General features: G+C 36.3%; 1 protein-coding gene across 2 annotated transcripts in view; it reads right to left on the bottom strand.

Moving 5' to 3' along the window:
* Window positions 1-21,861, bottom strand: part of BTBD8 (BTB domain containing 8) — a 114,362-nt gene that overhangs the window by 89,765 nt on the left and 2,736 nt on the right. For both annotated transcript variants that reach the window (XM_027058608.2, XM_015064429.3), the window contains exons 2-3: window positions 19,310-19,507; window positions 750-970 (exon numbers count right to left, since the gene is read on the bottom strand). In XM_027058608.2, the coding sequence (XP_026914409.2) occupies window positions 750-970; window positions 19,310-19,507 (419 nt within the window). The remainder of the gene's footprint in view (window positions 1-749; window positions 971-19,309; window positions 19,508-21,861) is intronic.

Here is a 21,861-nt window from a genome sequence, read left to right as displayed (position 1 = left end):
TGGCACTAAGACACTATGTAAGTAATAAACAGTCAATTTTGTGATCCAGAGATTTCAAGGTTCCTGTTAGAATATCTATTACTATATCTGTATCATTTATACTTTTATCTATCTGTACCTATTCCTGTGCCCTTAACATCCTCCTTCTGCCAATTCACAATAGTTCACAAACTATAACCCTTCTGACACCCACTTCCACAAACTAAAGTTATTTTTCAAGGACAAACACCATATTTACTATACTATTTATGTATTTCTTGACATGTGTAAAACTGTATCATTTTTATTAGATTCCTATCTTTTTAAAACATAGCACAACAAAATTTTCAGTAATTTTTTTGTCATGATAAAATATAATGGTGATTTTTATGCTGCATATTGTTTTTAAGTAGGGCCTATATTGTGTTATAACAGAACTGACTCTATAGTCTGCTAAAGCTTTCATTGGTATAGACAAGAATAAGGATGGTGACGTGGAGGTTTAAGAGGAGAATTGTGAATTATATGTGTATTTATTCAGATTAATACCATCTCCAATTGTTTGGGAAAACTAGGAGTTTCACTTACCCATAAAAAATTTACTTTCAGTTACTTTTATTACATCTACTTTCATTCTACCTTTATTTCATCTCCTATAAAAAAGAGATCAGTAGAATTGATTTTTGAAATATGTTTTCTCCAACTGTATCAGAATATAATTACTTTCACAGCTATACAATTTTCTAAAAATCCACCAAAAAATAGCTCACCAGTAGAAATTAAATTGTGTACTCCAACATCGACATCCTCTGGAACTTCATGCTTCTGAAGAGAACAATCAGATGACTCTACAGATGATCTTCCATCGTTGTCAGTGCAGATTCCAAAGCTGAAGTCACATTTCTTTTGTGGCACTCCCCTCACCACTATCTTTTTCCTAAGAATTTCTTCTTCATAGTTTCTTATGTTTCTGTCTGATGAATATACAACCCTAAAAGAATATGTAAAGTATTACTAAAAATGTTAGTGGTTCTTAAAAGCTAGTTTACCAAGCACTGCCTTCATATAAAACAACGACATAATTTTATAACTATTTTTATCTGGGCTAACTGGAAAAAAGATCAATCTCAAAGAGCAGAAAGTTTTAAAAGTAGTCTATAAAATATTTTAATGTTCAGAATATATAATACCATCAAACTAGACGACCCAGATGAAATGGACAATTCCTAGAAAGGCACACACTACCAAACCTGACTTAAGAAGAAATAGAATAACTGAACGGTCTGTTCAGGTATAGGTCTTATACCAACTAGAGAGACTGAGTTAGTAATCAAAAACTTCCCACAAAGAAAAATCCAGAACTAGATGGCTCCATAGGTGAACTTGACCAAATGCTTAAAGAATTAACACCAATCCTTCACAAACTTTTCCAAAAAACATAACTCAGAACACACTCTAACTCATTCTGAGGCCATTATTACCTGATACAAAAGCAGACAAAGACATCATAAGAAAACCACAGACTAATATTCCTTATTACTATAGATGAAAAAATTCCTTAGCAAAGTAATAGCAAACTGAATCTAGCAACATATAAAAAGTATTATACATTACAAACAAATGGGGCTTATTTCAGGAATTCAAGGGTAGCTAAGCAAATAAAAATCAATATTATACATCATATGCTATAGTCTGAATATTTGTATACCCTCAAAATTCTCTAGGAGGTAATTAGGTGGAGCCCTCATGAATAGGATTAGTGCCCTTATATAAGAGGCTCCAAAAAGATCCCTCTCCTCCTTCCACCATGAGCACAGTGAGAAGTCAGCATCTGCAACCCAGAATAGGGTTTTCACCAGAATCCTATCATACTGGCACTCTGACCTTGAACTTCCAGCCTCCAGAACTATGAGAAATAAATTTTTGTTGTTTATATGCCACTCAGTCTGTAGTATTTTGTTACAGCAGCCCAAAGACCTCACAAAACCTTTTAAATTTAGTCCTCTTAGCAGGACTAAGACACCATATCAACGGGACAAACACCATATGATCACCCCTATAGATGCAGAAAAAGCATTTGACAAAATCCAATACCCTGTCAAAATAATACACTCAAAAAAAACTAGGAATAGAAGGCAAGTCCCCAACCTGGTAAAGAACATCTATGAAAAACCCACAGCTAACACTGTATTTAATAGTACAAGACTGAAAGCTTTCCTTCTAAATCAGAAAGGATGCCTGCCTGTTCTTATTACTTCTATTCAACATTTAACTGGAGGTTCTATCCAGGGGATTAGGCAAGAAAAAGAAGAGGCATCTGGATTGAAGGAACAAGTAAAGCTATCTCTATTTACAAATGGCAAACTTATATACAGAAATCCTTGGAAATCCACTACAAAAAACTATTTGTTAACCCCGTTCTACAAGGTTGCAGGATACAAAATCAATATGCAGTAATCAACCATATTTTTAGATACTAACAATGAACAATCCAAAACAAAATTAGAAAATAATACCATTTATAATAGCATCAAAAAGATAAAACACTTAAGGACATATTTCACCAAAAAGCATAAGACTTGTATGCTGAAAACTATAAAACAATGCTGAAAGCAATTTTATAAATGGAAATACATTCCAGATGATTTAATATTGTTAGAATGGCAGTACTCTCTGGGGCACCTGGGTGGTTCAGTTAGGTTAAGCAACTGACTTCGGCTCAGGTCATGATCTCTCACGGCTTGTGGGTTCAAGCCCTGCATCTCGCTCTCTACAGTCAGCGCAGAGCCCACTTCAGATCTTCTGTGCACCCCCCCAACCCCTCTCCCAACTAGCTCTTTCTCTCTCTTAAAAATAAACATTTAAAAAAAGATGGCACTACTCTCTCAATTGATCTACAGATATAATGTATTATCTATCAAAATTCAACTACTTTTCTGCAGAAATCAAAAAATCAATCCTCAAATTCAAACATAAATGCAAGGGACCCAGAATAGTCAAAACAATCTTGACAAAGAACAAAGTTGGACAATTCATAAGTTCCCAAATTTCTAAGCTTCCTACAAAGCTACAATCATCCATACTATGTGGTAATGACATGAGAATAAACATACAAATCAGTGGAACAGAACTGACTATTAAGAACTACATATATATGCAACAAATTTGACAACACTGTTGTGATTTTGTGATTTATAATATGAAATGTATATTTGGTCTTTGCCTACCGTTCTGGGCACATATTTCCTAAAACCGTTATAATTTCCTATGCAAGAGCCATAGAGACATCTTTTGTTATAATATTTAGCTTTGTTCTTAGCTTCTGAAATAAAAGGAATAAAAGTGAAATGGATGGCTTTTCTTATTCATAACAAGCCCTTTGAACCACAGCAGAGTTTACATTAATGAGCTAGGTGACATTTGGAAAGTCACCAAGGATGGGCGCTGGTTGGCAAGAGAGAATCATCAATGGCCAATGACTTAATCCATCGTGTCTATGCAATAAATCCTCCATACCTAAAGGATGGGATTTGGAGAACCTCTTGGTTGTTGAATACATGGAGGTGCTGGGAGAGTGGTGTACCCACAGAGGGCATGGGAGCTCCACACCCCTTCCCACATCCTAGCCCTTTGAATCTCTTCCATCTGGCTGTTCTTGAGTTATATCCTTTTTTAGATAATTGGCAATCTAGCAAGTATAATCTTTTCCTGCATTCTATGAACTATTCTAGCAAATTAATTGAACCTGAGAAAGGGTTTATGGGAACCTCCAATTCACATCTGGTTGGTCAGAAGCACAGAGAAGGAACAACTTGGACTTGCAACTGGCATCTGAAAAGGTTGGGGACAGTCTTATGGAACTGAACCTTTAATCTGTGGGATCAAATAATATCTCCAAGTAGTGTCAGAATTGAGTTAAATCTGTAGGACACCCAGCTGGTGTCTGGAGAATCTCAGAATTGCTTGGTATGGGGGAAAACTCCCACCCATTTGGTGACCAGAAAGGTCAGAAGTGACATATTCTCTGAGTAGAGTATTAAAAGTAAAGGAGACACACAATAACATGTTCTTTCTTTACAGGTGTCCAGACAATCCAACAGGAAAAGACTAGGCTCTTCAAAAGTCGGTGCTGAGACAACTGGATTTCCAAATGCAAAAAAGCTGGATATGAGCTTCACAGTACATACAAAAATTAATTCAGAATAGGTTAAAGATCTAAATGTAAGAATTTAAAAAGTATACAAAGGTATAAATCTTCATGACCTTGGATTAGGGAATGGTTTCTTACATATAACCCCAAAAACACAAGTAACCAAAAAAAGACAAAATGAAAATCACAGAAATTATAAACTTTTGTACTTTCAAGGACATATGAAGAAAGTTAACAGACAACTCAAAGAATGGGAGAAAATACTTGCAAATCACATACCTGATAAGAAACTTGTAACTAGAATATATAAAGAATTTTAAAAATTCTTTTATATAGAATAAAATTCTTACATAGAGACTATATAACAAATAAAAACAGGGCACCTAGGTGGCTCAGTGAGTTAAGCAGCCAACTACTGATTTTGGCTCAGGTCATGATCTCACAGTTTATGGGATGGAACCTCATGTTCACAGCACAGAGCCTGCTTGGAATTCCCTCTCTCCCTCTCTCTGTGCCCCTCCCCTGCTTGTGTGTACTCTCTCTCTCTCTCTCTCTCAAAATAAATAAACATTAAAAAAAATAAAAACAAAAATATAGAATATATAAAGAATTAAAAAATATAAATGATGTTCAATAATATAAAGATAAATGATTCAACTTACAAATGGGCAAAGAATATGAATAGAGATCAGGACGCCTGGGTGACTGAGTTGTTTAAGAATCTGACTCTTGATTTCAGATCGGGTCATGATCTCGCTGTTCATGAGTTTAAGCCCTGCATCAGGCTCTGCTTGGGATTCTCTCTCTCTGTCCCTCCCCAGCTTGTACACATCCTGTCTCTTTCAAAATAAATAAACTTTAAAAAGTTATATATAACGAAAAGAATGTGAATAGAGTTTACCAAAGAAAATATATAACAGCCAATATGCACACAAAAAAGATATTCAACATCATTAGCCATCAGAGAAATGCAAATCAAAACCACAATGAGATACCTTTCACACCTACTAAGGTGGCTATAATCAAAATGACAGATAACAACAAGTGTTGTCAAGAATGCAGAAAAATTGGAATCCTCATACATGCTGGTAGGAATGTAAAATGGTGTAGCCTCTTTGGAAAAGAGTCTGGCATTTCCTCAAAAGTTTACCATATGATCCAGCAATTTCCCTCCTAGGTATATAACATGAGAGAAATGAAAACATGTTCACACAAAAATGTGCACATCAATGTTCAGAGTGGAATTATTCATAACAGCCAAAAAGTCAAAACAACCCAAATGTCTATCAACTCATGAATGGATAAACAAAATATGGTATATCCATATGCATAGAAGAGATTTAACATAGCAGCCCTGACTACTATCTTTTAAAAGATTTAATTATAAGGTTAGCCCTTGGCTTGTATCTGAGAACATGATTTTAGGAGTTTTCCTGGAATTCTATAAATGATAAGGGTGGCTTGTTATGTTTAAACTATTTACACGAACAATATGGGTTATGTTAAACACCCGCTTGCCTTCCAGGAGTCTGGAATATGAATGCGAAATAGACACAGGGTGCCTACATGACAAATGCTTAGTAAAAACCCTGGGCACTGAGCTTCTAATGAGCTCCCCTGGTTGGCAACATTTCAGAAGTGCTGTCACAACTCATTGCTAGGGGAATTAAGCATGTACTGTGTGACTCCACTGGAAGAAGACTCTTGGAAGCTTGTACCTCGTTTCCCATGGACTTCACATCATGTGCCTTTTCTCTTTATTTCTTTTGTAATAAATCATAGCCTAGAATATGACTATGTGCTGAGTCCTAGGAGCCCTCCTAGGAAATCATCAAACCTGAGGATGATCTGGATGATCCTTTATCCATCATACACTGAAATATTCAGCCATGAAAACCAATGAAGTACTGATAAACACCACATCAATGAACCTTGAAAACATCACACCAAGTTTAAAAAGCCAGACATAAAGGGATGTGTACTATATGATTCCATTTATATGAAATGCCCAGAATAGGCAAAACCATAAAGGCAGAAAGTAGATTATTGGTTGCTAGGAACTGGGAGAAAAGAGAGTGAGACATGATTGCCGGGGGCATGGAATTTCGTTTTAGGATGGTGAAAATATTCTGGAATTGGAGACGTGATAGCGGCAAAACACTGTAAATATACTAAAACCACTGAATTTAAACAGTTTAAAAGAGTGAATTTTAAGGTGTGTGAATTATAGTTCAATTTTTTAAAAGACTGAGAATAGGAGAGGAATTGGAGCAGTGTAGTAAGTAACTCTTGAGCTTTAATATAAAAGGGAAAAGAGCATTAGAGTACTCACTGGTAAAGTATTAGTTGGAAAGGAAATGAGGTCAAGAAAGGCTTCTGTTATTTTTAATGTGGGGATAAAATATCATGTTTATATACCAATGAGAAGATGCAAGAGAAAAGGAACTCTTTTTGGGAAAGTGAAATTGCTGGAGAAATGTCCCTCAATAGGTGGAAAGAAATATGGTGAGATCTGGTAGACGAGTGGAAGGAATGGTTATAGAAGCACTGAAAGTTCCTCAATAGTAACAGGAGAGAAGACAAAATATATGGTACAAATGCAACTAAATGAATAGATGTGGGAACAGTTCGTGAAAGTTCTCTTCTAACTGCTTTGATTTTCTTAGTGAAATAGAAAGAAAGCTCATCAAGTGAGAAGGAAGATGGGGGAAGAGCAACTGAAGGTTAAAAAAAAAGGCGGTGTGAAATAATCTAGGAAAGGAGGAGAGCAAATGGGACTAGGGAAATAAAGTATGACTACATGCATATGACTGACTGACAGCACTAAGTGCCTACTTAAGGCATTGATTTAAAGTGAGACCATAGCCAAAGTAATATTGAAGAAGAAAACCAAAGCGGGAGGCATCACAATCCCAGACTTTAGCCTCTAGTACAAAGCTGTAATCATCAAGACAGCATGGTATTGGCACAAAAACAGACACATAGACCAATGGAATACAATAGAGACTCCAGAATTGGACCCACAAATATATGGCCAACTAATCTTTGACAAAGCAGGAAAGAATACCCAATGGAAAAAAGACAGTCTCTTTAACAAATGGTGCTGGGAGAACTGGACAGCAACATGCAGAAGAATGAAACTAGACCACTTTCTTACACCATTCACAAAAATAAACTCAAAATGGATGAAGGACGTGAATGTGAGACAGGAAACCATCACAACCCTAGAGGAGAAAGCAGGAAAAAACCTCTCTGACCTCAACTGCAGCAATTTCTTACTCGACAGATCTCCAAAGGCAAGGGAATTAAAAGCAAAAATGAACTATTGGGACCTCATGAAGATAAAAAGCTTCTGCACTGCAAAGGAAACAATCAACAAAACTAAAAGGCAACCGATGGCATGGAAAAAGATATTTGCAAATGACATATTGGACAAAGGGCTAGTATCCAAAATCTATAAAGAACTCACCAAACTCCACACCCGAAAAACAAATAATCCAGTGCAGAAATGGGCAGAAGACATGAATAGACACTTTTCTTCTAAAGAAGACATCCAGATGGCCAATAGGCACATGAAAAGATGCTCAATGTCACTCCTCATCAGGGAAATACAAATCAAAACCACACTGAGATACTACCTCACGCTGGTCAGATTGGCTAAAATGAACAAATCAGGAGGCTATAGATGCTGGAGAGGATGTGGAGAAATGGGAACCCTCTTGCAGTGTTGGTGGGAATGCAAACTCGTGCAGCCGCTCTGGAAAACAGTGTGGAGGTTCCTCAAAAAATTAAAAATAGACCTACCCTATGACCCAGCAATACCACTGCTAGGAATTTACCCAAGGGATACAGGAGTACTGATGCATAGGGGCACTTGTACCCCAATGTTTACAGCAGCACTTTCAACAATAGCCAAATTATGGAAAGAGCCTAAATGTCCATCAACTGATGAATGGATAAAGAAGATGTGGTTTATATATACAATGGAGTACTACTTGGCAATGAGAAAGAATGAAATCTGGCCATTTGTAGCAACGTGGATGGAACTGGAGAGTGTTATGCTAAGTGAAATAAGTCAGGCAGAGAAAGACAGATACCGTATGTTTTCACTCATACGTGGATCCTGAGAAACTCAACAAAAGACCAGGGGGGAGGGGGAGGGAGGGAAAAGTTACAGAGCGGGAAGGAGGCAAACCATAAGAGACCCTTAAATACTGAGAACAAACTGAGAGTTGATGGGGGGGGGGGTGGGAGAGAGGGGAAAGTGGGTGATGGGAATTGAGGAAGGCACATGTTGGGATGAGCACTGGTTGTTGTATGGAAACCAATTTGACAATAAATTACATATATAAAAAAAAAAAAAAGTGAGACCAATCAGCATGTGTTTTTCTCCAGCCATTCAAGTGTGTGGATGCAGGAGTGGAAAAGTCAAAAAGCCTGATTTAAGGTTTGGAGTTTTGACTTTCAAATAAGACAAATTCAGAGGGGACAAGGGAAGAGAGGCTATATGTAAAGGAAGTGATATAATGACAAAGAAATTTAAGCTAAGTAAGGATAGAACTGAGGACATGAGAAGATAAGAGACAATAGAAGTGTGGCAAAAGTCATTGCAGGCCCTGATGAAGCCATACATCATTAGAGTTGGGAGTTTTAAAGGAGTAAGCTAGAAAGATAGGTAGAAGTCAGAGGTTGAGATGCTTGGAATCAAGATTACGAAGGGTTGCCGTTATTGGTAACGGCTCAGGTCATGATCTCAGGGTCATAGGATCGAGCTCCACATTGGGCTCCATGATGAGTATGGAACCTGTTTGGGATTCTCTCTCTGCCCCTTTGTCCCTCTCCCTTGCTCATGCTCTCTCTCTCTCTCTCTCTCAAATTAAAAACAAGTTTTTAAAAAAGCAGGACCCATCTATGTGCTGTCTACGAGAGGCTCATTTCAGACCTAAAGACACATGCAGATTGAAAGTGAAGGGATGGAAAAGCATTTATCATGCAAATGGAAGTGAAAAGAATGCCAGGAGCATAATACTTACCATGGACAAAATAAACATTAAAACAAAGACTGTAACAAGAGACAAAGAAAAACACTATATAATCACAAAGGGAACAATCCAACAAGATATAATAATTGTACATATTTATGCACCCAAATACATAACACAGTTAATAACAAACATAAAGGAAGTAATCCATGGTAATATAATAAAAGTAGGCGACTTGAATCCCCCACTTTACATCAATGGGCTGATCATCCAAACACAATCAACATAGGAACAGTAGCTTTGAATGACACATTGGACCAGATGGATCTAACAGATATACTCAGAACACTGCATCCTAAAACAGCAGAATACACACTCTTTTCAAATGCTAATGGCACATTCTCCAGAACAGATCATATATTAGGTCACAAAATAAGCCTCAACAAATTCAAAAAGATCAAAGTCATACCAAGTATCTTTTCCAATCACAATGCTATAAAACTAACCATCAACCATAAGAAAAAATATGGAAAGAACACAAATATACGGACATTAAATAACATACTACTAAACAATTGAATGGGTTAACCGGAAACCAAAGAGGAAATAAAATGAAGTCAAATGAAAACATGATGGTCCAAAATCTTTGGGATGCAGCAAAAATGCCCTAAGAGGCAACTTTATAGCAATTTAGGCCTACAGTCAAGAAGCAAGAAATCTCAAATAAACAACCTAACCTTCTACCTAAAAGGAGCTAGAAAAAGAAGAAACAGAACTCAGAAACAGTAGAAGAAAATAGTAAAGATCAGAGCAGAAAAAATGATATAGGAACAAAAACAAACAATAGAATATATCAATGGAACCTGGAGCTGGTTCTCTGAAAAGATCAACAAAAGTGGTACCTCTAGCCAGATTCATAAAAAGAGAGAGAACTCAAAATCACAAATGAAAGAGGAGTAATAACAACCAACGCCACAGAAATACAAACAACCTTTTAAGAGAATATTATGAAAAATTATATGCCAACAAACTGAACAATCTAGAAGAAATGGATAAATTCCTAGAAACATACACCCACCCAAAACTGAATCAGGTGACTCCAAAAATTTGAACAGACCAATTACCAACTATGAAATTAAACCAGTAATCAAAAAACCCCCCACAAACAAAAGTCCAGGATCAGACGGCTTTACAGGGGAATTCTACCAAACACTTAAAGAACAGTTAATACCTGTTCTTCTCAAACATTTCCAAAAAACAGAAGAGAAAGGAAAACTTCCAAATTCATTCTATGAGGCTAACATTATCCTGATACAAAAACCAGATAAAGACACAAGAAAAGAAAAACTATAGGTCAATATGATTAATATAGATGCAAAAGTTTAACAAAATATTAGCAAACCAAATTCAACAATGCATTAAAAAATTATTCATCATGATCAAGAGGGATTTATTCTTGCAACTCAATCAACATGATACATCACATCAACATGAGAAAAAATAAAAAACATTTGATCATTTGAATAGATGCAGAAAAAGCATTTAAAAAAATACAACAGGGGCGCCTGGGTGGCGCAGTCGGTTAAACGTCTGACTTCAGCCAGGTCACGATCTCGCAGTCCGTGAGTTCGAGCCCCGCGTCGGGCTCTGGGCTGATGGCTCAGAGCCTGGAGCCTGTTTCCGATTCTGTGTCTCCCTCTCTCTCTGCCCCTCCCCCGTTCATGCTCTGTCTCTCTCTGTCCCAAAAATAAATAAAACGTTGAAAAAAAAAATTTTTTTTTAAAAAATAAAAAAATACAACATCCATTCACAATAAAAACCCTCAACAAAGTAGGAACAGAGGGAACATTACCTCAACATAATAAAGGCCATATATGAAAAATCCACAACTAATATCAACCTCAATGGGAAAAAACTGAGAGCTTTTCCTCTATGGTCAGGAACAAGACAGGGATATACATTCTCACCACTGCTACTTAACATAGTTCTGGAAGTCCTAGCCTCAGCTATCAGACAACAAAAAGAAAAGGTATCCAAATTGGCAAGGAAGAAGTCAAACTTTCAATATTTGCAGATGACATGATACTCTATATAGAAAACCCGAAAGGCTCCACCAAAAAACTACTAACTAATAAATGAATTCAGTAAAGTAGCAGGATACAAAATCAATGTACAGAAATCTGTTGCATTTCTATACACTAATAATGAAGCAGCAGAAAGAGAAATTAAGAAAACAATCCAATTTACAATTGTACCCAAAATAATAAAATACCTAGGAATAAACTTATCCAAGGAGGTGAAAGACCTATACACTAAAAACTATAAAACATCGATGAAAGAAACTGAAGATAACACAATGAAATGGAAATATATTCCATGCTCATTGGGGCACATGGGTGGCTCAACTGAATGTCCAATTCTTGATTTCAGCTCAGGTTGTGATCCCAGGGTCACGGAATCAAGCCCTGCATGAGGGTCTGCACCAAGTGTGGAGCCTGCTAAGAATTGTTTCTCTCCCTCTGCCCCCTCCCCTATTTGTGCACTCTCTCTCAAAAAAAAAAAAAGTGCATATATACATATGTATATATGTATAACTATGTATATGTATGTATATGTGTCTGTATACACAAACTCAACACCAAAAAAACAAATAATCCCATTAAAAAATGGGCAGAGGAGGGGCGCCTGGGTGGCTCAGTCTGCTGACCGTCTAACTTCAGCTCAGGTCATGACCTTGCAGTTCGTGAGTTCGCGTCCCATGTCAGACTCTGTGCTGACAGCTCGGAGCCTGGAGCCTGCTTCAGATTCTATGTTTCCCTCTCTCTCTGCCCCTCCCCTGCTCACGCTCTGTCCCTCCCTCTCTCTCAAAAATAAATAAACATAAAAAAAAATTAAAACCAAAAAATGGGCAGAGGAACTGAGTAGACATTTTTCCAAAGAAGACTGATGACCAACATATGAAAATATAGTCAATTGCACTCATCATCAGGGAAATGCAAATCAAAACCATTAATTAGCTATCACCTCACAACTGTCAGATGGCTATAATCAAAAACACAAGAAACAAGTGTTGGCGAGGATATAGAGAAAAAGGAACCCTCGTGCATTACTGGTAGGAACACAAACTGGTACAGCCACTGTGGAAAATAGTACCGAGGTTCCTCAAAAAATTAAAAATAGAATTACTAAATGATCCAGTAATTCCACTACTGGGTATTTACCTGAAGAATACAAAAACACTAACTGGAAAAGATTATATGCACTCATATGTTAACTGTAGCATTATTTACAAGAGCCAAATTATGGAAGCAACCCAAGTGTCCATCAATAAATGAATGGATAAAGAAGATGTGGTATGTATATATATATATATAATGAAATATTACTCAGCCATAAAAAAAAGAATGAAATCTTGCCAGCTGCAATGACATGGATGGATCTAGAAGATAGAATGCTAAGGGAAGTAAGTCTGCCAGAGCAAGACAAATACCATGATTTCACTCATATGTGGAAATTAAGAAACAAAACAAAACAGAGACAAACCAAAAAGCAGATTCATCTGGGGCGCCTGGGTGGCTCAGTCGGTTAAGCGTCCGACTTCAGCTCAGGTCACGATCTCGCGGTCCGTGAGTTCAAGCTCCGCGTCGGGCTCTGGGCTGATGGCTCAGAGCCTGGAGCCTGCTTCCGATTCTGTGTCTCCCTCTCTCTCTGCCCCTCCCCGTTCATGCTCTGTCTCTCTCTGTCTCAAAAATAAATAAACATTAAAAAACAAAAACAAAAACAAAAAGCAGATTCAACTATAGAGAACAAACAGATGGTTAGCAGAGGGGAGGTGGGTGAGGGAATGGGTGAAATATGTGAAGGGGATTAAGAGTACACCTATCATGATGAACACTGAGTATTGTATAGAATTGCTGAATCACTGTATTGTACACCTGAAACTTATATACTACTGTATGTTAAATATACTAGAACTAAAATTAAAAATTATTAACATATTTTTTTTTAAGTAAGAAAAAAGAAGAAATGAGGAAGACTGACTTGGGGGTGTCTATAGATGACCGACTAGTGGTATAGACTGCCAAGATGAGATTCAAAGAAAGGCAGTTTAGGAAGATGGGAGAGAGAAAGATATAAAGGTAGCAATTAAGTATTCAAGTGTTTTAAAATGCACCTGGGAATTGGCTTTATTCAGGTATGTTGAGGCCAGATGATTAGGAAATGAATGCCATTGAAAAAAAATAGTTTGTAATTTATAATCCCCAAGCAGAGAGAGACACACCCCAACCAGGAATGGCCACATAGAGAAGCAATAGGGTTGGTCTGGAGGCTGAAGGAGGGAGATGCAAAGGCATAGGCAGAACCTTTTTCTCTTGTTTTCTGAGGGAAGGCATGGGTGACATAAGATAAGCAGCTGAAGGAGCTTAATATTAGATAGTTTGAATAATCGGAATTGGGGGTGGGAAGGATGGGGGGCTCTGGGCTATAAGGGTGACCTTTAGTTTTCTGATACTTTGCCCTGGGAAGATTAGGGCAGAGGAATATTGCCTTTTGGAGTATAAGAATCAGATAAAGGAGGTAGGTGTTGAAATGGATTCAGGATTACTTGGTGTGCTCACAGGAATTACCTAGCCCTGGGAGGAGCAATCTCTCCCCAGTGAGGCCGCAGATGTCAGAACATCAATAATACAGAAAATATAGTTAAATATAGGTAATACAACAAAACACCTATCCCACCCACTTCCAGCCCTACTAGTATAAGAAATATGAGAGAAAATAACCGCTACCTGACAAAGCTGCAGGGGAAATACAATCTTTTCTTCTGTGCTATTCTATGTGTTTACCTTACTGACAAGTTATCTTAGCATCCCCCAGTTATTGATGGTAAACTGAAAATTCAAAGGTCATGCCTCTTAAAAAAAAACAAACAAAAAACAATGGAATAAACAGTTGAAGTGTGAAAAAAGAAAGGTCTTTCCTCTTTTTTTTCCTCACACACACATGCACACACACAAACATATATACACTCTGACAACTATAACAGGGTAAGTCTTCTTGGGAAATCAAAGATTTTTAAGACACTAAGTTGAATTTTAACCATGAGGTCATGAAGCAAGAACTATGTTCCACTGCCAATTGTTTGAACCACATATGATGCCACTGTATATAAAACCATATTTCAAAGGCTGCATTTCCCACTCTAAAGTGCATATAATACCAAAGGACTCTACAATGAGTAGCAATATAACAATACTTCAAAAATTTTATTGTTTATCTAAAAAGAAAGAATGTGCGATAAAGTCACTAATAAGGACTGAATTTCATAAGTAAAAATTGTAAAGATTATTTTTCAGAAGTTTTACTAAAAAAAACTAATCTCAATATTTTACATTATAATCCTCTCCTTACACTTTAATTAATATAGAGAAATTCCAATGCAATCTGCTAAAAAAAAAATGGAATGGGTACATCACAAGCATTTTCTATGTGCAAAATACTATACAAAAAACCACTGAGCATGTTCACATCCATGAGATGATCTAATTTCAAGGAGCTTACATAACCACAGACATATATGACTAACCTAATACAAAACAAAATGTGATTAAGTGCTTAAAATAGAGAGGCCTGTGAAGTGCTGTGAAGCACAAAGCCATCTACTCCAACCTCCTTGTTCTAAATATGAGAACACTGAGGCTCAAAGAAATCATAACATAAGATAATGCACAGCCCAAAGGCAGATCTCTGCTTTGCTGCCAAGTCCGGTGCCTCCTCCACTCTACCCATGCTGTCTCTCAATCTTTTTATCTATCACTTCCAATGACAATAAATACAGGAAAACACTGATGTAGTTTCCTCCTTTCTCTGATATATAAAAATTTAACAGATCCCATGCATCTCATTTAAACATGCACTCAAGGGGCGCCTGGCTGGCACAGTCAGTAGAGCATGCAATTCTTGACCTAGGGATTGTGATTTTGAGCCCCATGCTGGATGCATTTTTTTTTTAAATAAAATAATAAACTTACATACAAGAAATGTATCATGTCATAGGGCCAACTACTATAAATACTTATTAAAATATATTCAGTGCTTACTATATGCCAAACCACTATGCTAAGTGCTTTATAAGCATCTCATTTAACCCTCACAATAACACTCTGAGGTAGATATTGTTATGTCCATTTTTCACATGAGGAAACTAACAGTAAGTGATTAGTCAAAGTTCACACAGTTAGAAGTGGTATACCTGGCTTGACTACAGAGCCTGCTCTTATGACAATACCACTATACCACATAATAGAACAAAAAAAGTATACATTTTAAAACCAATAGTCAGAACTCAATGATGAGCCTATGATCTATATTAAAAAATGATAATGATTTTTTAAACTGCACCTAAAGTATCTGTTTAAATTATGTCATACTATTCTTACACACAGGGTGAGTCAAGGTTAGGCAATTTTCCATTTATGCTTATAGGAGTTTCATATAAGAAACTCTGAAATAATAAAAAATCAGATCATTCAAGCATGTCAGAGCATAAAAAGAAAAAAGTAAGCCAAATCACACAAATACACTTAAAATTTAATTACCCAAAAAGAATTTTCTACACTAAAGTCAATATGATTTGGATCACAGGCAAAATGTATGTCAGCAAATAAAGACTAGCATCAAAAAACACTTAGGATCCAGGACATAAAAACACAAAAATCCAACTTCGATTTCTCACAAAAGTCAAACTGACATTAAGAACAGACATACAGACCAATAGAATAGAATCAAGAGACCAGAAATAAACCCTAACATTTACATGTGTATTATTAGCTCAGGCTACCATGACAAAATATGGTAATGGATTATGATTTAGGAGCCAGATTGGCTTAAACAACACAAATTTATTTCTCACAGTTCTGGTGGCTGGAAATGCAAGATGAGGGAGCCACCATGGTTGGATTCCAGTAAGAATTCCCCTCATAGCTTGTAGTCAGTCGCTTTCTTACTGTGTTCTCACACGGTACAGAGAGAAAACAAGCTCTCTGGGGTCTCTTCTTTTAAGGGCATTACTACAGTCTTGAGGTGGGACCTTCATGACCTCACCTAAATCCAATTACCTCCCAAAAGCACAATCTCCAAACACCATCACCTTGGTGGTTAGGGTTTCAATATATGAATTTGAGGGGGAACAATTCAGTCCGTAACAGTGGGCAAGTGATTTTCAACGAGAGTACACAGACAATCTATTAGGGAAAAAATAGTCTCTTTAAAAATGGTGCTGGAACTAGATATCCACACACAAAGGAATGAATTTGGACCCTTTCTTTACATTATACACAAAAATTAACTCAAAATGGATCACAGACCTAATGTAAGAGCTAAAAGCATAAAACCATAAAATTCTTAGAAGAAAATATAAGAATAAATCTTTGTAACCCTGGATTAGGCAATGGTTTCTCATTTATAACATACCAAAAGCACAAGTGACAAACAAAAAATTAGATAAACTAGGCTATATTAAAATCCAAAACAAAAAATAAATAAAAATAAATAAAATAAACAAAATCCAAAACTTCTGTGTTGCAGATGACACCATGAAGAAAGTAAAAAGACAACCAATACAATGGGAGAAAATGTCTGCAAGTCATGTGTCTGATAAGAGCCTAATAGCCAGAATATATAAAGAATGCTTATAATTCAATAATAGACAAATAACCCGTTGAAAAAAATGGACAAAGGATGTGAATAGACAGTTCTCTAAAGAACATATAATATGGCAAACAAACACAAGAAATATGCCAACATCATTAGCCATCAGGGATATACAAATGAATATGAGGTACCACTTAATGTTCCCTAGGATGTTTATAATAAAAAAGAAGATAATAACATGTGTTACAAGGATGTGGAGAAACTGCAATCCTCCACATTGCCAGTCGCAATGTAAAACAGTATGGCCTCTTTAGGAAAAGAATCTAGCAGTTCCTCAAAAAGTTAAACAGAGTTGCCATATGACCTATAATTCCACTCCTAGGTATATACCTAAGAGAAGTGAAAACAGGTTCACACACAAATTGGCATACAAATGTTCACTGCAGCATTAGTCATAATAGTCCCAAAGTAGAAACAATATAAATATTCACCAACTGATAAATGGATAAACAAAACATGGTATAGGCATACAATGGAGTATTATTTGGCAATTAAAAAAAATGAGGTAGTGATTCATGCAACTAAGCTGAAACTTGAAAACATCATGGTTAGTGAAATAATCTAGTCACAAAACCCCACAAATTTTATGATTCTACATCTGTGAGAAGTCCAGAATAGGCAAATCCACAGACACAAAAAGTAGATTAGTGTTGCCTCGGGCAGGAGGGTGAGAGAATGGACAGTGATACCTAATGGCTATGGGGTTTCTTTTGGGGATGTTGAAAACACTCTAAATCATGGATATGGCTGTACAACTCTGTGTGAATACTAAAACCACTGAATTTTACACTTTAAATAGGTGGATTATATCTGTGGTATATGAATTATATCCCAATAAAGCTATTCTTAAAAACTGGTAATTGACAAATTTGTAGTACAATACAATGATGTCATTGCCAGTATTGGCTTTAAACTTAGTTCCACATTTACTTGTCATCATTAAGCACTCAAATCAAGAACCTACTAACCAGTACATACATTGCCCTTTACACAGAGCCCTGCCCATAACCGGGCACAATAAACACCTGCTGAATAAGTATATGTGAGGGGTGGTGTGACAGAAAACCACTAAAATATCATTTAGAACAATACCCAACTTCCATATATTAGAAAAAGGGAAGAAATGGGAGGGCGGGATTTAAAAAACTGAAATGAAATACAAATAAACACTTCAAGATTTAAAAACATAAAAAACTTAGTGAATTTTTATGGTGCTTATTACGTCCCAGACATTTTACATCTGAGAAAATTCCAGGCACAGAGGGATTAAGTTTGAGGCACACAGCTACCAAATGGCAGAGTAGAGAATTTAAACTCAGGCATTCTAGCCTTAGAGTCCATGTCATTTAAATGTTATGAAGACTAAAAGATATAATTTTGAGGAACTACATTAGAAAATACTTCTCTCCTGGATACATTTAGCAAAAATGAATGTCAAATAATCACACATATGAGCATAAAATAATAAGGCATTAAAATGAAATTCTATTCAATTAGAATCGGGATTAAACTAATTTCTCCCATTATTTAGCTGATGAAATCTCTAAGTTCAGCAAACACAAGCCCCCAAAATTACAAATCAGTTCAATGGACATTCTGTTTTCAAAAATTTTGACCATGCACAAGCCATAAGAATAAAGAATAAAGAATAAAGAATAAAGAATAAAGAATAAAGAATAAAGCTTTGCATACCAATAATACAGAATTCAGTAGGGGCACTTGGGTGGCTCAGTTGGTTAAATGTCTGACTTCAGCTCAGGTCATGATTTCACAACTCATGAATTCAAGCCCCGTGTCGAGCTCTATGCTGACAGCTCAGAGCCTGGAGCCTGCTTCAGATTCTGGGTCTCCCTCTCTCTCTGCCCCTCCCCCTCTCACACTCTGTCTCTCTCTCTCAAAAATAAACATTAAAAAAAATCAAATACACATATATATAAATGGTTATATAAATATATACAAATTTATATATTGTAAGAATATATAGCAATGGTTCTCAATAGGGGGATAATTCCACCCTCAAGAGGACATTCAGTGATGTCTGGCAGGCATTTTGGTTCTCACAACTTGGGGATAGAGGGAACTCAGGAAGGGTGCTACTGGCATCCAGGGGCCAGAGGACAGGGATGCTGCTAAACATCCTAAACTGCACAGCACAGCCCCCACAAGAGAATTACCCAACCCAAAATGTCAATAGAGACACTGTCCAAAATCCCTGGCAAGGAGTAACTCACTTGAATTACCAGAGAACACACCATTTCTCCTCTTTCAGGCTCAATCTCAAATTAGTACTTAATCTTTTCTAATACTAAGGCTCTAATACTCTAATACTAATATTTAGCCTCTACTAATACTAATTACTAAGATAATTTAGAATTTAAATGAATGGATTTTTCTTAGGTTATAAAACAGATACAAAATATGTTTAAAAGATAAACAATTATATATTAGACTTAAATGTAAGAGGAAAAAAGATAAAGAAAGCACTTACTGTAAAAATGTTCTAAATTCTGAAGTTTCAAAGTTCTCTACAACAACAGGCTCATGATTTGTTAAATTATCTGATGTCTGTCCAATAGTATGAAAATAGAAGTCAGGAACCCTTGCTAAAAGGACTGCTTTGTGTGCTTTGAACAAAGTATAACCTATGGAGAAAATAACATCTGTATGGATTTCTTCCATTAGGAGCCTGTAATGAATAAAAAGAAACCATAGTTTAATTAGTGATGCTCAGAAATATATAACATATGCATTTTTATAAAATAACTTTTTAAAATAACTCAAACTAAAAATTACAGAGATAAGTAACACAATAAAAATAGGTTAACATGAAAAGGAGTTTGTTCTTAGTTCATTCCAAAGAACACCGTTTAATATTAGCTTTGAATCTAATTTTCTGAAATTTATAGTGAAAACAAAGGTAATTATACCAAAAACAATAGGACTTTTAGAAAATTTCTTTTTAATTCTTTCTGGTAATAATAAAATTTATCTCCTGCTATTTATGTTGATTTTCCTTAAAAATGTACCTACTTTAGACTTATTTCAGAAAAAGAACACAAAGTAGTATTGTCATTGACTATTGAAAAGAATCAATTTTTTAAAATCTTACTAAAAGAAGCAAAGAAAGTAAAATGTCAACAACACATGCAAACCAAATATAACAACAGACAATCCAGATTAGAAACTGGTACATTTTGTTCCAACTATTGTTAAATACCAAGTCTGAAAAGGCAGGCTTGGCCATCAAGAATGTGACATTTAAGCCCTTTTCCATTTTTTCCTCACACAAATAGAACCATGCTCTAACCTATTATTAAAATGGGCTCCTGGGGTAACCCACTGAAATCCCTTTATTAGCACACAGACATAGTTGTTGTAAAGCCCACTGATTACATGTCAAGTGATGGAAGAACAGAAATCAGCATCATAATACTGTCATAATCTTTTGTCCCTGTGAAAACTATACATTTCTACTCTAAATACTAATACTTCCTATTACTGTATCATTATGCTCAGCAAGGTATGTATTCTCAGGGGATTTCCGTATTGCAGGCTATAACTGGCAATCACACCAGTACACTATAGGAGGTACAAGTAATGGATATAGATATCCATTACAGTGAAAGCTTCGAATGTTACCATTGACACTCACATTCCTCCAAGACCAAGTTAATGGCTCCTTCCTCTGATTCCAACACACTTGGTGCATACCTCTATTATAGCACTTGTCATTGCAGCATTATTTGTATGTGTCTTTCTCTCTACTAGACGATAAACTCTCCAAAGGCAAAAACTGTATATTTAGTATGTAGAGCTCAGTATCTGCTTGTTGAATTTTGTTGTATTTTACCCTAAACAAAACAAATGCTTCAGAGCACAACTTTCAGAACCTTGGAAACAATGAGCAGACAGAAGCATTTTAGACAATATTTTCATCAATATATCATTTTCATAAGTGGTTTTTAAAGTTATGCAAAAACAGGGGCGCCTGGGTGGTTCAGTCAGTTGGGCATCTGACTTTGGCTCGGGTCATGGTCTTGTGGCTCTTGAGTTCCGGCCCCGTGTCAGGCTCTGTGCTGACAGCTTGGAGCCTGGAGCCTGCTTGGATTCTGTGTCTCCCTCTCTCTCTCTCTCTGACCCTCCCCCCACTCACACTCTGTCTCTCTGTCTCTCAAAAATGAATAAACGTTAAAAAAAATTTTTTAATTAAAAAAATAATAAAGTTAGGCGAAAATGTATTTGTCTCTCAAACATTAATTAAAAAAAATTGTACAAATACTCAATTTGTTCCTTCCTCCCACCCACCTTCTCTCCATCCTACACTCATCCTCAAGTGAATAAGGAAACAATGCAGCTAGTAGCCATATAACCATCACTAGGGTACCTGCCTTGTTCATAATATATGCTCATAGGTATTTGTTAAATTAAAAAATTTAATGTGTTTAAAAATTGTTAATATGAAAATATAGTGCTTTTTTTTTTATAAAACCATATCAGTTACAAGTATATATTGTGTGTTAAAAGTAACAGAATTATCTGACTTGGACTGGCTTAACCATTAAAGGGGGTTTATTGGCTCATCTAATAGCAAAGTCTACAGGAAGGACAGGTTGGAACAAAGCTTCAGCCATGTCAAGGCCCAGCTTCTTTGTCATTTCTCTGCCAACTATGCATTAACCTATCTAGTGCATTTTGGACTGCTGATTATCACTAAAAATTTCCTGAACATGTACTATGTACCAAGCACTGTGGACAGATAATGACTAAAACATCATATGTGCATTCAAGAATTTTATTGAATAGCAGGGAAGACAGGTCTGAAAACTAGAGAGTGTGATGTATTCAATAACACAAATAAATTTTTTTCTAAATTTTTTTTTAACGTTTATTTATTTTTGAGACAGAGAGCGACACAGCATGAACAGGTGAGGGTCAGAGAGAGAGGGAGACACAGAATCTGAAACAAACTCCAGGTTCTAAGCTGTTGGCACAGAGCCTGATGTGGAGCTCAAACTCACAGACCGCGAAATCATGAGCTGA

Source organism: Acinonyx jubatus, chromosome C1 (genome assembly GCF_027475565.1).
Source record: "Acinonyx jubatus isolate Ajub_Pintada_27869175 chromosome C1, VMU_Ajub_asm_v1.0, whole genome shotgun sequence".
In the NCBI taxonomy this organism is placed as follows: Eukaryota; Metazoa; Chordata; class Mammalia; order Carnivora; family Felidae; genus Acinonyx; species Acinonyx jubatus.
This window is presented reverse-complemented; position numbering and strand designations above follow the sequence as displayed.